At 63.6% G+C, this 14,205-nt stretch overlaps 2 protein-coding genes across 3 annotated transcripts in view; both read left to right on the top strand.

Annotated features, from left to right (window-relative positions):
- Window positions 1-1,436: 1,436 nt before the first annotated feature.
- HCRT (hypocretin neuropeptide precursor) lies at window positions 1,437-3,758 on the top strand. Its single transcript, XM_050934681.1, has 2 exons — window positions 1,437-1,725; window positions 3,257-3,758. Exons 1-2 carry the CDS (start codon window positions 1,663-1,665, stop codon window positions 3,701-3,703), a joined length of 510 nt encoding a protein of 169 aa, XP_050790638.1. The 5' UTR covers window positions 1,437-1,662; the 3' UTR covers window positions 3,704-3,758.
- Window positions 3,759-7,969: 4,211 nt separating this feature from the next.
- Window positions 7,970-14,205, top strand: part of KCNH4 (potassium voltage-gated channel subfamily H member 4) — a 57,908-nt gene continuing 51,672 nt past the window's right edge. For both annotated transcript variants that reach the window (XM_050934563.1, XM_050934564.1), the window contains exon 1: window positions 7,970-8,045. In XM_050934563.1, the coding sequence (XP_050790520.1) occupies window positions 7,970-8,045 (76 nt within the window). The remainder of the gene's footprint in view (window positions 8,046-14,205) is intronic.

The raw sequence follows: 14,205 nt of genomic DNA, 5'->3' as shown, positions 1-14,205 counted from the left end.
CGGCGTTCCAGGTGCCCTCCCCCAGCACCACCCGCGGATGGGACTCCTGCCAACTGGGCTGCTTTGCTGGCAAAACCCTGGCCCGTGGCCTTGGCGATTTACCCACTGTCATCTGCCCTGGGATGGAGGACCGCCCCCCACCCCAGTTGCCGCAAGAGTCATTGACCCTCAGGGGATGTCTGCAGAGCGTGGTCTGCCAGGGCTCATTTCTCGCAACACCAGAATCAAGCCAGGTCCCCTAGTCCCAGCAGCCTGCAGGCTGCACGGACAGCCCTGCTCCCCCACACACACACCACCACTGCGACGGCCCCGGGTCAGCCAGACGCCCCCAGCCAAAGCGCCCTGCAGCCCCACCTGCGGGGCCAGCTCAGGGCTAGTGGACGCAGGTGCGTCCCGCGCTGATCTTCCTGCCGTTAGCTGGGGCCGGGCCAGGGGAGAGCTTGGCCTCCAGGGAGGGCCAGGCCCCACCAAGGAAATTGCTTCCGCCGGCGCTGGGTGGCTCCTATGGGCCCATGTGGCCTGGGACGCTGTCAGTAGCTGGGGGCTGGGCCAGCACCCTGGGGACGGTGCCTAGTGCCACATGAAAATGGCATGTTTCACCCCTGAGCTGTGACCTCAGCCACAACTGAGCAGTGGCCTATGGCCAGGCAGGGCTGGGGGAGCTGTGCAGAGGGGGCCTTGTGTCCCACTGGTGACCCATCCTGGCTGAGGCAGGAGCTGTGGGGAGCCCCCACACTGCCATGGCCCATCTGGATGCAGCGAGGAGGCCTGGAGAGGGGGGAAAAAGGGTTTGCCCCATGCCATGGGACTGAGCAGCCTGTCCCCAGGAGCACCCCCTCCACCGCTCCCCAAGTGCCATCCAGCTTGCAGCAAGGTGCCCATGGCTGGGCACAGATGCTGGCCTGGGGGTGACAGTGGAGATTCTTGGCCTGAGCTATGGCTGCCTCTCCCAGGCCTTGAGGCCTGACCCACAGGCAGGGTGAGGACTGACAGGGCCCCAGGGCTGAGCAGGGGCCTCGTTTGGGGCTGGAAATGGGGGGTGGGCAGTGGTGCTGTCCCTGGCTTGGAGAAATAACAACCCAAATCTGGGGTTTCCATCACCAGTGCCCCCCATAAAACATGTTCCAGCATCCCTGGGGGGCAGACTCTCCCCCCGTGGTCTCCGCCTGCAGCGCCTGGCTCTCCGGGGGCTTGATGGTGCACCGTGCCGCGGCCACGTGCGGCCACACCAGCGCCTCTGACGCACCAGGGACAGATGCGGCTCAGCTGCCGGGCATCCTTTGTTGGGACCAGGTAATTAGCCTAATGGGGCCCGGTCTCTCCATCCCCCCCGCTGCTGACCTTCCAGCAGCTTTGTGCTGTGTGGGCTGGCGGATTCCTTCGGAAGTTACAGGCTCATTAGCGCCCGGCTACGCGGCCCGTCTCCATCCCGCACGACCACCAGCCGCTTGGCTCCGGCCACCGCATAATGGGGAGCCACAAATGAGGGAACGGGCCTTGCCTGTCTCCAGGCAACGAGGAACAATGGGTGCGTGTCTCCCGGAGCCTGGCCCGTCCTGCAGCCCCAGCCCCACTGGGAATGAGCTTCGGGGCAGCCTGGCCCTATAAAAGCCTGGGCTGCCAGGGAGAGCAGCTCAGGGCGTCGCTGCTCCTCACTGGGTCATGCCAAAGCTTCGCTCAGGTCCCCGCAGACACCTTGGACCCATGGAGGTGCCCAACGCCAAGGTACGGTGCCAGGGCCTGGCTGCCAGGGCTGGGCTGGGCAGAAGGGAGGCCGCAGTGCAGGGAGGTCTCACATCAGCAAGGGCACAGTTGGGGAGGGGGCAAGTGTGCAGCATGAGGGGGAGCAGAGCACAGTGATGGGGCAACACGATGGTGGCCTTGAACCCCAGGCTGTGTGTCTCCCCGCCCTATGCACCCCCGTGGTGAGCAGCTCTGGGGAGGAGCCCAGCGCAGCCCGTCCTGCCCTCAGGTAACTCAGGCCGGGGAGCAAATGGTGTCTGCTTTGTCCCTTCCCGGTGTCTCTCCTGATCCCAGTGGGGTCCCAGAACCCACCGAGACGCCCCCTCCCTTGCCACACAAGCCCTGGAGCCGGCCTGCTGGGCCGTGTAGGACACTGGGGAGGCCAAGACCTGCTTGGGCAAGCTGTGAGGTGAAACCACCTCCTAGGGCTGCACGCTGGGCCTGGCTCTGCACGGCCTGGCACCTGTGGCCCTGCGTCCGCTGCGTCAACTGTTCCCCGCTCAGCACCGTGGTGCGTTGCACGGGGTCACTAGGCTGGCTCAGCACCAGGTGTTGCAGAACCGAGTCCCGCTCAGTGTTAAAGGGAGACCCAGCAGCTGTTACATTTGACCCCGCCGGCCACGCACAAACCAGGGTGAGCGTCCCACCTGCACCAGTCCCGCCTCACCCTGGAGGGCTCCCTGGGGGCAGCTTGGTCTCCATGACGCACCCTCTGCCAGCCAGGGGGCCAATTAGCGCTAATTGCAGCCTGGCTGTTTCTCCTGCATGGAAAGGGGCGGGGGCTGCAGTGTTGCCATGGGGTGAGGAGCAGGGGACAGTGTGTGTCTGCTCCCTTTGTCTTGGATTTTGGAGCAGGTTGCCAGGGTCTGTGCATAGGGCGTGTGCCAGGCAGGACTCCTGGGTGCTAGGCCTGGCTCTGGGAGGGCGGTGGGGGCAAAGCGTTAGGACTCCTGGATTCTAGTGCTGCCATGGGAGGGTCATGCAGCCCAGCTAGTGCCGAGGGGTGTGGTGAGGTGTGATTAGCTACTGCTGGGAAGCCGGCTGGGGGGTGGCTATGGGAGACTGGGGCGTGCGGGGTCTTTTAGGGGAAGCGTTTGCTGAGGGTTCACGGTGGGGCAGGGCAGTGAGGTGGCGCTCACGTGGGGTTTGCTGGGAGAGGGTGGGGCTGGGCCTGCGAGGTGGTGCTGGGGGGCTTGTTGCCCCCCTCCCCGGCTGGGATGGGCTGGTTGCTGGGCACCAGCTGACCTGTCACTAGTGGGGTCAGGGCAGGGCTCCTGGAGCCGGGCAGCTCAGCACTGCAGGGCGTCTTGCAGGGGCTGTCAGAGCCAGGACGCCAAGCTAGATGGGCCCCTGGACTGAGCCCGCCTGGCAGCTCCTTTGGGGGGGAGACAGCTTCTTTGCAGCTTGGCTCTGAGATCCGCAGCCTGGGGCAGAGGGGGGCTGGGGTGTCTCGGGCTTAACCCCGTCAGTGCCAGCCTGTCCCTGCACTAATGCCTGCCTCTTGCGCCCGCAGCTCCACAGGGCCTCCTGCCTCCTGCTCCTGGCACTGCTCTGCTCCCTGGCTGCGGCCCGGCACAGTGTGCCCATGTGCTGCCGCCAGAAGACCTGCCCCTGCCGTGTCTATGACCTGCTGCATGGCTTTGGCAACCACGCCGCAGGCATCCTCACGCTGGGTAAGAGGAAGAGCGGCTCACGGGCCTTCCAGAGCCAGCTCTACCGCCTGCTGCAAGGCTCGGGCAAGCACGCCGCCGGCATCCTCACCATGGGCAAGCGGGCAGAGCTGGCGCCAGAGCAGCCAGCCTCAGCCTGCCAGGCCGTCTCCCCCAGCACGGACGCCCTGCTGCCTCCAGCCACGTGTGCCGCCAACACTGAGCCCACCAGCACCAGGGAGTGCCGGGGCCAGCTGGACAAGGACTCTGCCAAGGGCTGGAGCCGGGGGGCTGCAAAGAGCTTTTCCTGAAGTGGCCAGGGAGGGGCAGGGAGGAACCATGGGGACTCTCAATGACTGCGGGCACCACGGGTCGTTTACAAATAAACCCTGGCCTGAGGCTCACAGCTGTCTGCTTGGCATGTTGTCTCCCAGGAACGCTGTGGCTGTGGGGGAGAGCTGGGGTGCCCGGGGGGCTGGCCAGCAGCTCCAGCAGCCAGCTGCTGTCATGTAGGTGTGAGGGGCCTGGTGGCCCAGGTTTGAGCCCCGCTGCCTGGGCTGGGGCAGAAGGGAGGTGCTGGACCACCCTGAGTGGGGCAAGCTCAGCACATGGCAGCTCCCCCGGCGGGGAGGGGGGACTGCTGCTGGAGCCCATGGCTAAGGGGAGGGTCTCTCGAGAAAGAGACCGAAGGAGCCTGGGAGCCAGTTTGCCAATGAGCTGCACTCACTGGGAATCGCGCCCCCTTGGCCGGCAGGCCGAACGCTCTGCAAGGCCAGGCCGGCCTGGGAGCGGGTGAGTTGGCTGCACGGGCCTGGCTGGGATGGCTCCAGCCTGAGCCAGGAGCACCCCGCGTTCCCACTGCAGGCACCCGGGGGGCTGTTCTCCCACCAGCCGGCAGCAGGGCCGTGGCCGGGGTTCCCGGGCCGGTGGTCTGCGGCTCGCAGCATCCGATTTATGCAGCAGATGCTCCGGTCTATTGCTCGGTGTCTGAACAGCTCCCACCCCTCAGCACTGGCAGCTAGAGGGCAGTGGCGAAAAAAAACCTGGCCCCGCTGTGCTGGGTTGCTGCTGCACACAGACTCACAGCCAGGGGTCAGCCCCAAGTCTGCCCTGGGCCTGGCGGGGGGGGGACAAGAGCAGCCCCCAGCTCTTGAGCCTGGAGAAGCAACCCCCCCCCCTTACAGTTAGAGAGACCCTGGTTCCCCACCCCTGCCCTGCCTGCTCCATGCGCTGCAGCAGGGCCGATGTAACCCCAGGTGAACTAGGCGGCCGCCCAGGGCACCAAGATTTGGGGGTTCCAAAAAGCTGTGCCCCCCCATTTTTTTTACTCTATTGCTCCCAGCAGGGGAACTAGCTGCTCGCAACCGCGTTAGCACCTACCTCTGCAGGTGTCCTCTGCAACTCCAGACCCCACCACCTCCCTCCACCGCGCCCCACATCACTGCCCGCCTGCGCCCCCCCACCGCCAGCCCGGAGCCGCCTCCTTCCGGGGCTGCCACATTGCTCCCTAGCCCCCTCCCTCCGGCTCTGGCAGGCCCGGATCCACTGCCCGCTGCAGATCAGAGAGGTGACATCAGCCCGCCTGCAGCTGGCCCTACTGACAGCATTGCAGCGGCAGGGGGTGGAGGGGAAAGGAAGAGAAAACCGTGGCCACAGGTCCACCTGCAGGGGTGGTTCATGGCCCTGCCAGAGGATACAGGGTTAAAGAGCTGCAAAAGTGTAACCGTCCTCAGCATGTACCACCTTCCAAGGTTTCATCCCCATCCATCCCTGCAGCCCTGTGGAGCAGGTAAAGAGAGCCCCATTTTGGGGGGAAACTGAGGCAGAGAACAGGGATGTGACTTGCCCAAGGTCACCCGGGGAGTCATTGTCAGAGTCCTGCTTTGAACACAGGAGATCGAGGCTCCTAGTTCTGTGCTGGCTCAGACCATTAGACCAGAGGCCTTCAAGCCCTGAGCTCTGCACCTGCCCACACACGGTATTAATCTGGGATTCAGGGGCAGCACACTGCAAGTTTTCAGTGAAGCAACACGGCTGTCTCGAGCCTTTATGTCTACGAGGAAAATCTTCCAAAGGTGATGGGTGTCTAGCCGACACAGTTCTGTCTGCCTGAGTCTGCAGCCAGCCTGGGACAACAGAGCTAGGAAATGCAGCGGTAACTCTTAAGTCTAATTACAACACCCACTGTCAGAACCAGCTTATGATGTAACATGGGTGACCAATTGCCCGGTGCACAACCACTGCAGGTGTGTGAGCAACTCAGGTTAAGTGCAGCTGAACCCTGGGCAGGCTGCAGCACCCAAGAGATCTGAATCACGGCAGAGGCACCAGTAACTTTACTAGGTAGAAGTTTAGTGACCACATTAGGGCCACATCCGCCCCACTCCCAGCATTGGGCCAACCACCCTCATCCTTCTCCTCATCGCTTGTATTGTTACTGATGTGAGATCTGCTGTGGACTGGGGGATGTGTACGGACCTGCCTTTGCTGGCTCAGTCCTGGCCCAGCATTCGAAATAAATTGCCCTGAGTTTCAGAAATACTGAGAACCCTGGAGGTCCCACAGACAAGGGGGGAACCACAGGTGCTCAGCAGCTCTGAAAATCAGGCCCAGAATGACACTGGTATCTCAGTCCTGGGCCAGAGCTCTCTGAGTAAGGGGCGTCAGCAGAGACTGGCATGGGGCAGAGTAAAGCAACCAGGAGGGTCATGACGGAGGCTGGAACTCTGTCCTCGCCTTCAGCCACCCCCTCCCGCCTGCATTGCACGGGCCAGCCCAGGAGCAACGAACCATTTCACACCTCAGCGAGAGTTGGGGGGAGCTGAAGCCCAGAACAGGGAAGTAACTTGCCTGCACTCATCCAGTCAGTTGGTGCCAGGCTGGAGAACAGACACCAGATCCCGACTCCCAGCTCTGTGCGCTGATCCCCAACACAGCCCTTTCCAGATCCATGGGGGGGGGGCAGGAGGGACTCAGCCCTTTCCAGATCCATGGGGGGGGGCAGGAGGGACTCAGCCCTTTCTAGATCCGTGGGGGGGGCAGGAGGGACTCAGCCCTTTCTAGATCCATGGGGGGGCAGGAGGGACTCAGCCCTTTCCAGATCCATGGGGGGGGGCAGGAGGGACTCAGCCCTTTCCAGATCCATGGGGGGGGGCAGGAGGGACTCTAGCCCCATGCAGGAGACCCAAGGCCCATTTATTTGCATTAAATATGTAGACTAACTAATGAAATAAATAGATATTCAAGCTGAATGTGTGTTAATTCTAATGACCAAGGCCACATGAAGCAGTTTTCATTTTTGAAAGTTGATAATAAGCGATGCTCTGCGGGGAGGGGAGGGAGCAAGGTGGAGGTTTCGCCTAGGGCACAAAATATCCGTGCACCAGCCCTGCCCTGCAGCGCCCCCATGCAGGGCAGGACTCAGGCTCCCTGGCACCACTGGGAGCTGAGGAACAGGGCCCTGATGTGACTGGTCCCAGTACCCACGGGAGTGTGGCAGAGCAAGGACTTGACCCTGGGTCTCCTGTGCTGCCCATGGGGCCAGCCTTCCTCTAGGACGTCCCACTGCAGCCAGACTCTTCTCTCACACCCGCCCCAGCACCCTCTGCTGTGGTCCCTTCCTGGGCCCCGGTGCTGCTAGGCTCAAGGTTTGACGGGAAACCCTACAGCCTCCCCTGGATCCTCTGTGACCCCCTTTATTGCTCCTCCTGGAACTCCCCGTGGAGACGCCAGGCCAGGGCAGGAGGCCAGGGACTTCTCCAAGGCCCAGGCTCTGCACCCAGCCACCTGCTCCACCTAAGGCCGGCGGGGGGGGGGCCCAGTCTCTGCTTGGCAGGCCAGGCTGAGCCGCCCTGAGCGTCCCCCCGGGGCTGTGCTTCTTGAAGCAGTTTCCGAAACCCTGGGCCTGCCCGCCCTGGCCGTGGCACCCGGTGCTGGCAGGGAGCCCTGGCACGGAGCTGAGATTTCAGTGCTACCAGCCAACGTGCTGCAGCTTCAGCCTGGGGGGGAAACGTACCCGGGGCAGGGCGCTCAGCTCCATGCTGATGTCAGCTCAGCCAGGGCAGTGGGAAGGAAAACCCGCTTCAGGCTGGGGCAGGGACCCCAGAGCCTCCCCCCGACATGGTCACTGGGTGAAGAGCCCTCCCCCCCTCGCACTGTCAGGGTCCCCCCTCCCACCTGCACAGTCCCTGGGTTCAGAGCCATCCCTCCTCAGCTCTCTCCCTGGGTGCAGGCTCCCCCCTCTTGCAATGTCCCTGGGCGCAGGGTCCCCCCCCACAATGTCCCTGGGTGCAGGGTCCCCCCCCCCCGGGAATGTCCCTAGCAGCAGGGTTCCGCCCCACACACTGTCTCTGGGTCAGCCCCCCCCCCCCCACCGGCACATCCCTGGGCTCAGGTTTCCTTCCCCGACCCGCCCCCCCCCCCCGGCTGTCGCCCGCAGGGTCCCCCGGGGCGGGGCAGCGCCGAGCAGCCCGGCCGGGATTAGCGGGGGGTGGAGCGGGCGGCGCACGGGCTGCACCTGGCGCCGGAGCCCTGCCCGAGCTGGCAGCCCGCGGGCCGGGCGAGCGGGCGGCGGGGCTATGCCGGTGATGAAGGGGTTGCTGGCCCCGCAGAACACGTTCCTGGACACCATCGCCAGGCGCTTCGATGGCAGCCGTGAGTCTCCGCCGCGCAGCCGGGGGGCCCGGGCCGGGCAGACGTGGGGGGACCCGCCTGCGCCCCGGGGGCAGGCAGAGCTGGGGGGGCTGCACCCCGGGACCGGATAGAGATGGGGGGGTGGCTGCGCCCCCGGGGGCAGGCAGAGCTGGGGGGGGCTGCACCCCGGGGCCGGGCAGAGGTGGGGGGACCCGTCTGCGCCCCGGGGGCAGGCAGAGCTGGGGGGGGCTGCACCCCGGGGCAGGGCAACGGTGGGAGGACCCGCCTGCGCCCCGAGGGCAGGCAGAGCTGGGGGGGCTGCACCCCGGGGCCGGGCAGAGATGGGGGTGGGTGGCTGCGCCCCCGGGGCAGGCAGAGGTGGGGGGACCCGCCTGCGCCCCGGGGGCAGGCAGAGCTGGGGGGGGCTGCACCCCGGGGCCAGGCAGGGATGGGAGTGGGTGGCTGCGCCCCCGGGCCAGGCAGGGATGGTGGGGGGTGGCTGCATCCAAGGGCCAGGCAGAGCTGGGGGGGACCCCGCCTGCGCCCCCGGGCCAGGCGGGGGGGTTCCTACTGGACAATAGGGTTGGACTCTCCGGGCCGGACTTAGAGGGACCCCTCTCCTGGGGCCAGGTTGCCTCCAGAGGAAGCTGCCCCCTCCCCTAGCCTCTGGGTAGTAGCAAAACTGCGTCTGGGGCTTGTCTGGGGGGGGGGAGGTATCGATACCAGGGATCCGTGACCTCAGTCCCAGGCCAGCTGCCCTGCGTGACCCCCTTCTGCAGCTGGGGGGTAGGGTCAGTAGCAGGGATTCCTGGCCACACAGAGCCCCCCACAACCCTGGGGCTGGGGATTGATCTTCTATTGTTGAGCCAAGTGCAATGACCCCCTCCCCCGCCCCTGGCCCTGCTAAGGGGGGGGCCTGTATGTGCCTGCGCTGGGTCCCCGCAGACTGGGGTGGGTGGGGAGGGGGTATCTGCATCAGTGCCCCAGGATCCAGGGAGCTGCCAGGCATGTCCCCTTCCTGCTGCTTCTGGGAGACTGCTCAAGGATCCCCAGCCCATGGGGGCTGCCCCCCTGCCCAGCCAGGCCCCCCACGCTGACCCCCAGCCCATCCCGGCATCCCCTGTGCCCCCACTATAAAGATGACTGGTAATTTCTAAATAAGGCTGCTCCGCTCTGCCGCCGTGGGGGATGGGCTGTGTCCAAGTGGCACCTGGGGGTGTGAGAAGGTTTGGTGTATCTGGCTAACGCTGAGGCTATTTTGTGTCACCCCACAGCACCTCCGGGGAGCAGTGATGGCGGCCAGGTCGCTCTCCCTGGGCAGGATGGGCCCATAAGGCTCCAATTTTGGCATGAGTATTTTTATGAAAAGTCACGGATGGGGCGCAGGCAATAAACAAGAAATCACGGGTTTATTTTTGCCCAAGCTCCGTCGCCAGGGACTGAAACCCGAGCCCCACATCTGGGGCTGAATTATTGGACTTTTCGAGGGGTCATGGCGGTCTCATAAAATCACGGCCTCTGTGACAGATTCGTCGCCCAAGGTCTAAGGCGGGGACACTGGCATAACAGCCCCCAGTGAAGGCGGGGGCCAGGATCTCTCTCTGGGCACACTGCTCACTCCTACCCACGTTGTGCACAATCTGTGTGCGACCCGGAGAAGGGAAAAGTGTCTTTATATCTTCCTGCTGACCTGTCAGTTGGTGGAAAGTGTCAAAAAACCCGCAGACCTCATCTGCCCTTGTCCTGAGAGAGCTTGGCCTGTTCGGAGCCCTCGGCTCGGGTGAACCCCCCCACTGGAATTCACAATACAGCCTGTTCAAAGTGCTGACCCCCAGGGGGAAGGTGTAGTAAGCATGGCTTTTTGAAAATAAAATGCCATATTGCAGATGCGGGGATTTTCCCCGTAAGAGGATTGTGATTTAAATACTTCCAGAAAGATCAATGAAAACTAATTTAGCATTTCCTGGGGCCCCCTGACAGCTTTTGCTAATGAAACCGCCCTAACCCCTTAGGCCGCTGCAGGGAGCGAGACACTGGCCTCTCCCTGAAAGACTGTCCCAGGAGGGAACCAGAGCCACTGGGGAGATAACTGGGGAGGCTGGAGCACTGATCCCCCCACTGCGGAGCCAGAGCAGTGTCCGGAATTATATAAGTATGGATTACGCTGAATATCGTTTGTGTCGGGGCAGAGGGGAGCACGGCCTGGATTTCGGGTCTTTTGTTGTCTTGATGGACTGGAGGGATTTTGTGCCTCTCTCTGCGTTGCCAGGTTGTCCCAGACTCAGCACCAGAGACAGTTACCATTGGCCTCCCTGGCCTGGCCCACATGGGGCAGGGAATGGGGCTTTGTCAAGGGTCCATTTGGAACAAAGCCAAGCCCAGCCCGGGGCTGCATTTTCTCCCAGGCCACCGCAGCTCACCCCAGGCAGAGCACAGACACTGGACGCCCAGCTGACTTGGGGCTTGCTAGCGGTGTAGATGGTGGGGCAGGCACTGCTCAGGTGAGCAGAGTAGCCTAAGGTTTATCCCAGAGGGTCTCTGGGTGTAGTTTCCCGATAGCCACAGGTGGCTTGTTAGCCCATCTTGGCCTGGCGGCTGGGCTAGGGGGCTGTCTGGTTTGGCTTGTGCTGTGGTTTGCGTTAGCACGTCCCAGGCCAGCCACAGAGGGAGGAAGTACCAGGGAGCAGCTGGGAGGGGAGCAAACGGCCCAGGGCTGCTTACGGGGCTGGTGTGCTTGGGAAAGGGCAGGTGCAGAGTGCACCCATTGGTCCCAGCTGCTCACGTGCGGGGTGGCTCTCGCTCACCCCAGAGCCCCAGGGAGCAGCTGCTGGCAAACTGCTGAATTCTCCCCAGCAGAAAATTGAGTTGAACACAGGTGGGGTTTTTGTTTTTTGTGGAAATTTTGTTTTTTTATCAAAAGAACCCCCTGAAATTTTCTAGTTGCCAAAAGCTGAGACTTCTTCAAGGTTCAGATTTTCATTTTTTTAAACAAATCTGCCCAATTTTTTTTAAGTGGATTTTTTTTGGTGACAATTCCCATTTTGTCAAAGATCCCTTTTCTGCTGAAGAGCCTGGGGACTTTTCTGCTGGCTGTGCAAGGCTGGGCTCCTCCGCCAGTCGCTCGTCTGGGCACCAGCTGCTGAATGCGCAGGCCAGATGATGGCAGATCTGCCTGAAGGAGCCCCCCTCAACCTGCTCTGATCCCAGCCCCAGCACTTGGGGAACCCCTTGCTCATGTGGGGAGATGATGTACGTTTGGGATGGAGCCATCCCTGGTTGGTGCCGCAGTTAATAACCTAAGACAGGCCCAGCCATGGCAGATCCGAGCCTCTTGGACTCTGCGGGGGCTGGGTCCCAATGTGCAGCTGGGGCTCTCTGAAGATAATGCCGCATGGCACTGGAGGGACCCTCCTGTCCAGCCTGACCCCCAGTCTGGGAGCTCCTGACACAGTGTGTGGCAGTGGCAGACGGCCGCTCCCTGCGTACCCAGCGCCATGCTGATCAGGCCCTAGCTCCAGTGGGAGAGCTGTGCTGGCGAGGACGGGCTGCGCCTGGGTGAGGGGTGGGCACTGGGGCATGGCTTGGGCCCTGGGAGCTGGCTGGCTGGCAGCCAAGAGCAAGAGTCACTGCAGCTGTGCCCAGTGGGCAGAGACAATACAGATAAAGGCACATGCAATTACTGCCCGGCTGGGCGATCGGCTCCCCTGCAGCCGTCAGTCCCCGCAGCCCAGATGTTTCAGACAATGACACGGCTCCTGCCCACCCCCAGTGATTATATTTTCAAAGCCCATCCCCCACTTGACTCCCAGCGCGCAAGCACAGGGCTTTGTTCCCCCACACGCACCAGACATTTGCATAACGACCTGAGCTCCCGGGAGGAGGCTGCAACTGGGGTTAGGAGAAAGGAGCCAGGGCTCCTGGGCTCTGTTCCTGGCTCCGGAGGGGGCTGGAGCCAGGACTCCTGGACTCTGTTCCTGGCTCCGGAGGGGGCTGGAGCCAGGGCTCCTGGGCTCTGTTCCTGGCTCCGGAGGGGGCTGGAGCCAGGGCTCCTGGGCTCTGTTCCTGGCTCCGGAGGGGGCTGGAGCCAGGGCTCCTGGGCTCTGTTCCTGGCTCCAGAGGGGGCTGGAGCCAGGACTCCTGGGCTCTGTTCCTGACTCCGGAGGGGGCTGGAGCCAGGGCTCCTGGGCTCTGTTCTAGGGAGTGGAGTTGCGTGCAGGGTCCAGGAAAGGGTTAACCCTCTCTGGAGAGGAAGCAGATTTGCCACTAAGGGCTGCCAGGGCTGGGAAGTGCTGACAGGTTCTGCTCCTTGAGTCCTGGCAGAGGGTCTGGGACCCCTTCAGCCGGCTGAGGGCAGGGCCAGCCCTGGCTTGTGTCCCTGCCAGACGGGTGGCACATCGTCCGCTCACCCGTCACTGCACTCCCTGCCACTGATGGGGTGTTGGCACTTGGTTTTCTGGGGGCATCTTGCTGGGCTCAGACATTGGAAACCACCAGAGCCTGAGTCCTGAGGGGCTGTAGTGTTACTGGTGTCACCCCGGCAGCATCTCCCCTGCTGTACACACACAGCTCTGTGCACTGTCCCGGGCCGTGGTATCGGGGTAACCGCCGGGAGGATGCCTGTGCTGTCACTGTGCATGGGTCGGTTGGCAGGAGGTGGCACCAAGAAGGGAGGGGCAGTGGGAACGGAGACACACATGAGGCACGAGTGTGGGGCCATTGCCCCCAGAGCGACAGCAGAGCTGGCCTGCACCAGGGTGAGGAGCAGGGAGCCGCAGGCCCATGTGGGGAGAGGCTCCCCGGGACGCTGTGTTTGTGTTTCCAGGATGATGTGCTGCTGGCAAGGCTCTTTGAAAGACTCTCGGCTTCAGGCATCAGTGTGTCTTTGATGGGTTTAATGAGACCTGAAAGGGGGCTTGTCCCAGCGATGCCTGGTGCTAAATGAACCCCGGCTCGCCCATGCAGCAGGCCCAGGCCTCTGCGTGATGCCACCCCCCTCGGGGCACCCTTTGGTGCCTGGGCAGCACAGGCGGGGGCAGCAGGCCATGGGGTAGGAGCCCGGGCTATGCTGTGGTGGGGACCCTGCATTGCCGAGAGCGGAGCCTCTATAATTCCCCGCCCCGGCCAAGCCAGCAACTCCAGCTCCAGAAGCCAAGAATTTAGCCATGGCCCTTGGGTTTTGATTCCCCAGTGCCTCCGGCTCTGAGCTGCAGCAGTGAGGCCCCGGGGCCTCCCCTGGCAGGGGCAGGCGGCTCAGGAGCTGGGGCTTTTTTCCGGCCATGGCCTCAGCCGTCCTTGCTCCTGCCCTCGGGCCGCAGGTGCCATCGCTGCCTGTTGTCATGGCAACGAGTGCCGAATGCTGCCGGTGGTGGGCTTACAGCCCCTGGGGTGCAGGGCTACAGCCAAGGCACGGCTGGGCTGGCATCAGCCTGTGAGCCACGTGCACACTGGCCGAGGGCACCGCTCTGCCCTTGGTGGGTGGAAACCAGCCCACTGACCCCGCTGGCTGCACAGGCTCCTGTGCACTCAAAGCCATCTGTCTGCGCTGGCGGGGAGCCCGCCAGCACGGTGCTGGGCAGCGCTCCCACCCAGTCACCAGCAGCCTGGCACCTTGGACCGACTGGCAGCAGCGAGGCCAGGGGCTTGGCCAGGCTGGTTCATGCCCCCTTGGGCCCCGGAGCAAGGCTCTGCCGGCCTAGCTCTAGTTAGGCATTGCACGGGCTTCTTCTCGGTGGGGCGGGGAAAACGCTAATGATCCAACTTGCCACCCTCTAGCAGCCTCTGGGACCATGCAGGGCCTGCTGCTGACCTGCACCCTGCCTTTAGGATGCTGGAGTCTCCTCACGCTCACCCTGCTGTGGGCAGACGCCCAGCGTGGCAGGGACAGGCCCTCAGAGCTGGGCTCATCTCCCCGCACCTTGCCCTGTGCCCATGGCAAGCCCCCGGCTGCCGTGCCTGCGGGGAGCCCTGGCACAGCCCCCGGCTGGGTTAGTTGTTGTTGCTGTTAAGCTGCCTTAGCCGTACCGGGGGGGTGGAGGCACCAGCTGGCGCGGGGGAGGTGCGGCTCGCTTGGCACCACAGCTCTGTGAAGATGGAAGCCAGGAGCTATATCTGGGCTCCCGCGCTCGCCTTCTCGCTGAATGGCGAGGGGCAGGGTGTAGTCAGCTCACCCAGCCAGGAGGAG

The sequence above is a fragment of the Gopherus flavomarginatus genome, chromosome 25 (assembly GCF_025201925.1).
Source record: "Gopherus flavomarginatus isolate rGopFla2 chromosome 25, rGopFla2.mat.asm, whole genome shotgun sequence".
NCBI lineage: Eukaryota > Metazoa > Chordata > Testudines > Testudinidae > Gopherus > Gopherus flavomarginatus.
The sequence above is the reverse complement of the archived record's forward strand: the minus strand, read 5'-3'. Positions and strand labels throughout refer to the sequence as shown.

Bases quoted from the DNA above. Each gene is read 5' to 3' on its own strand.
- HCRT (XM_050934681.1), top strand. From the start codon at position 1,663: ATGCCAAAGCTTCGCTCAGGTCCCCGCAGACACCTTGGACCCATGGAG. The intron at 1,726-3,256 runs GTACGGTGCCAG...TTGCGCCCGCAG, and splicing joins TGGAGGTGCCCAACGCCAAG to CTCCACAGGGCCTCCTGCCT.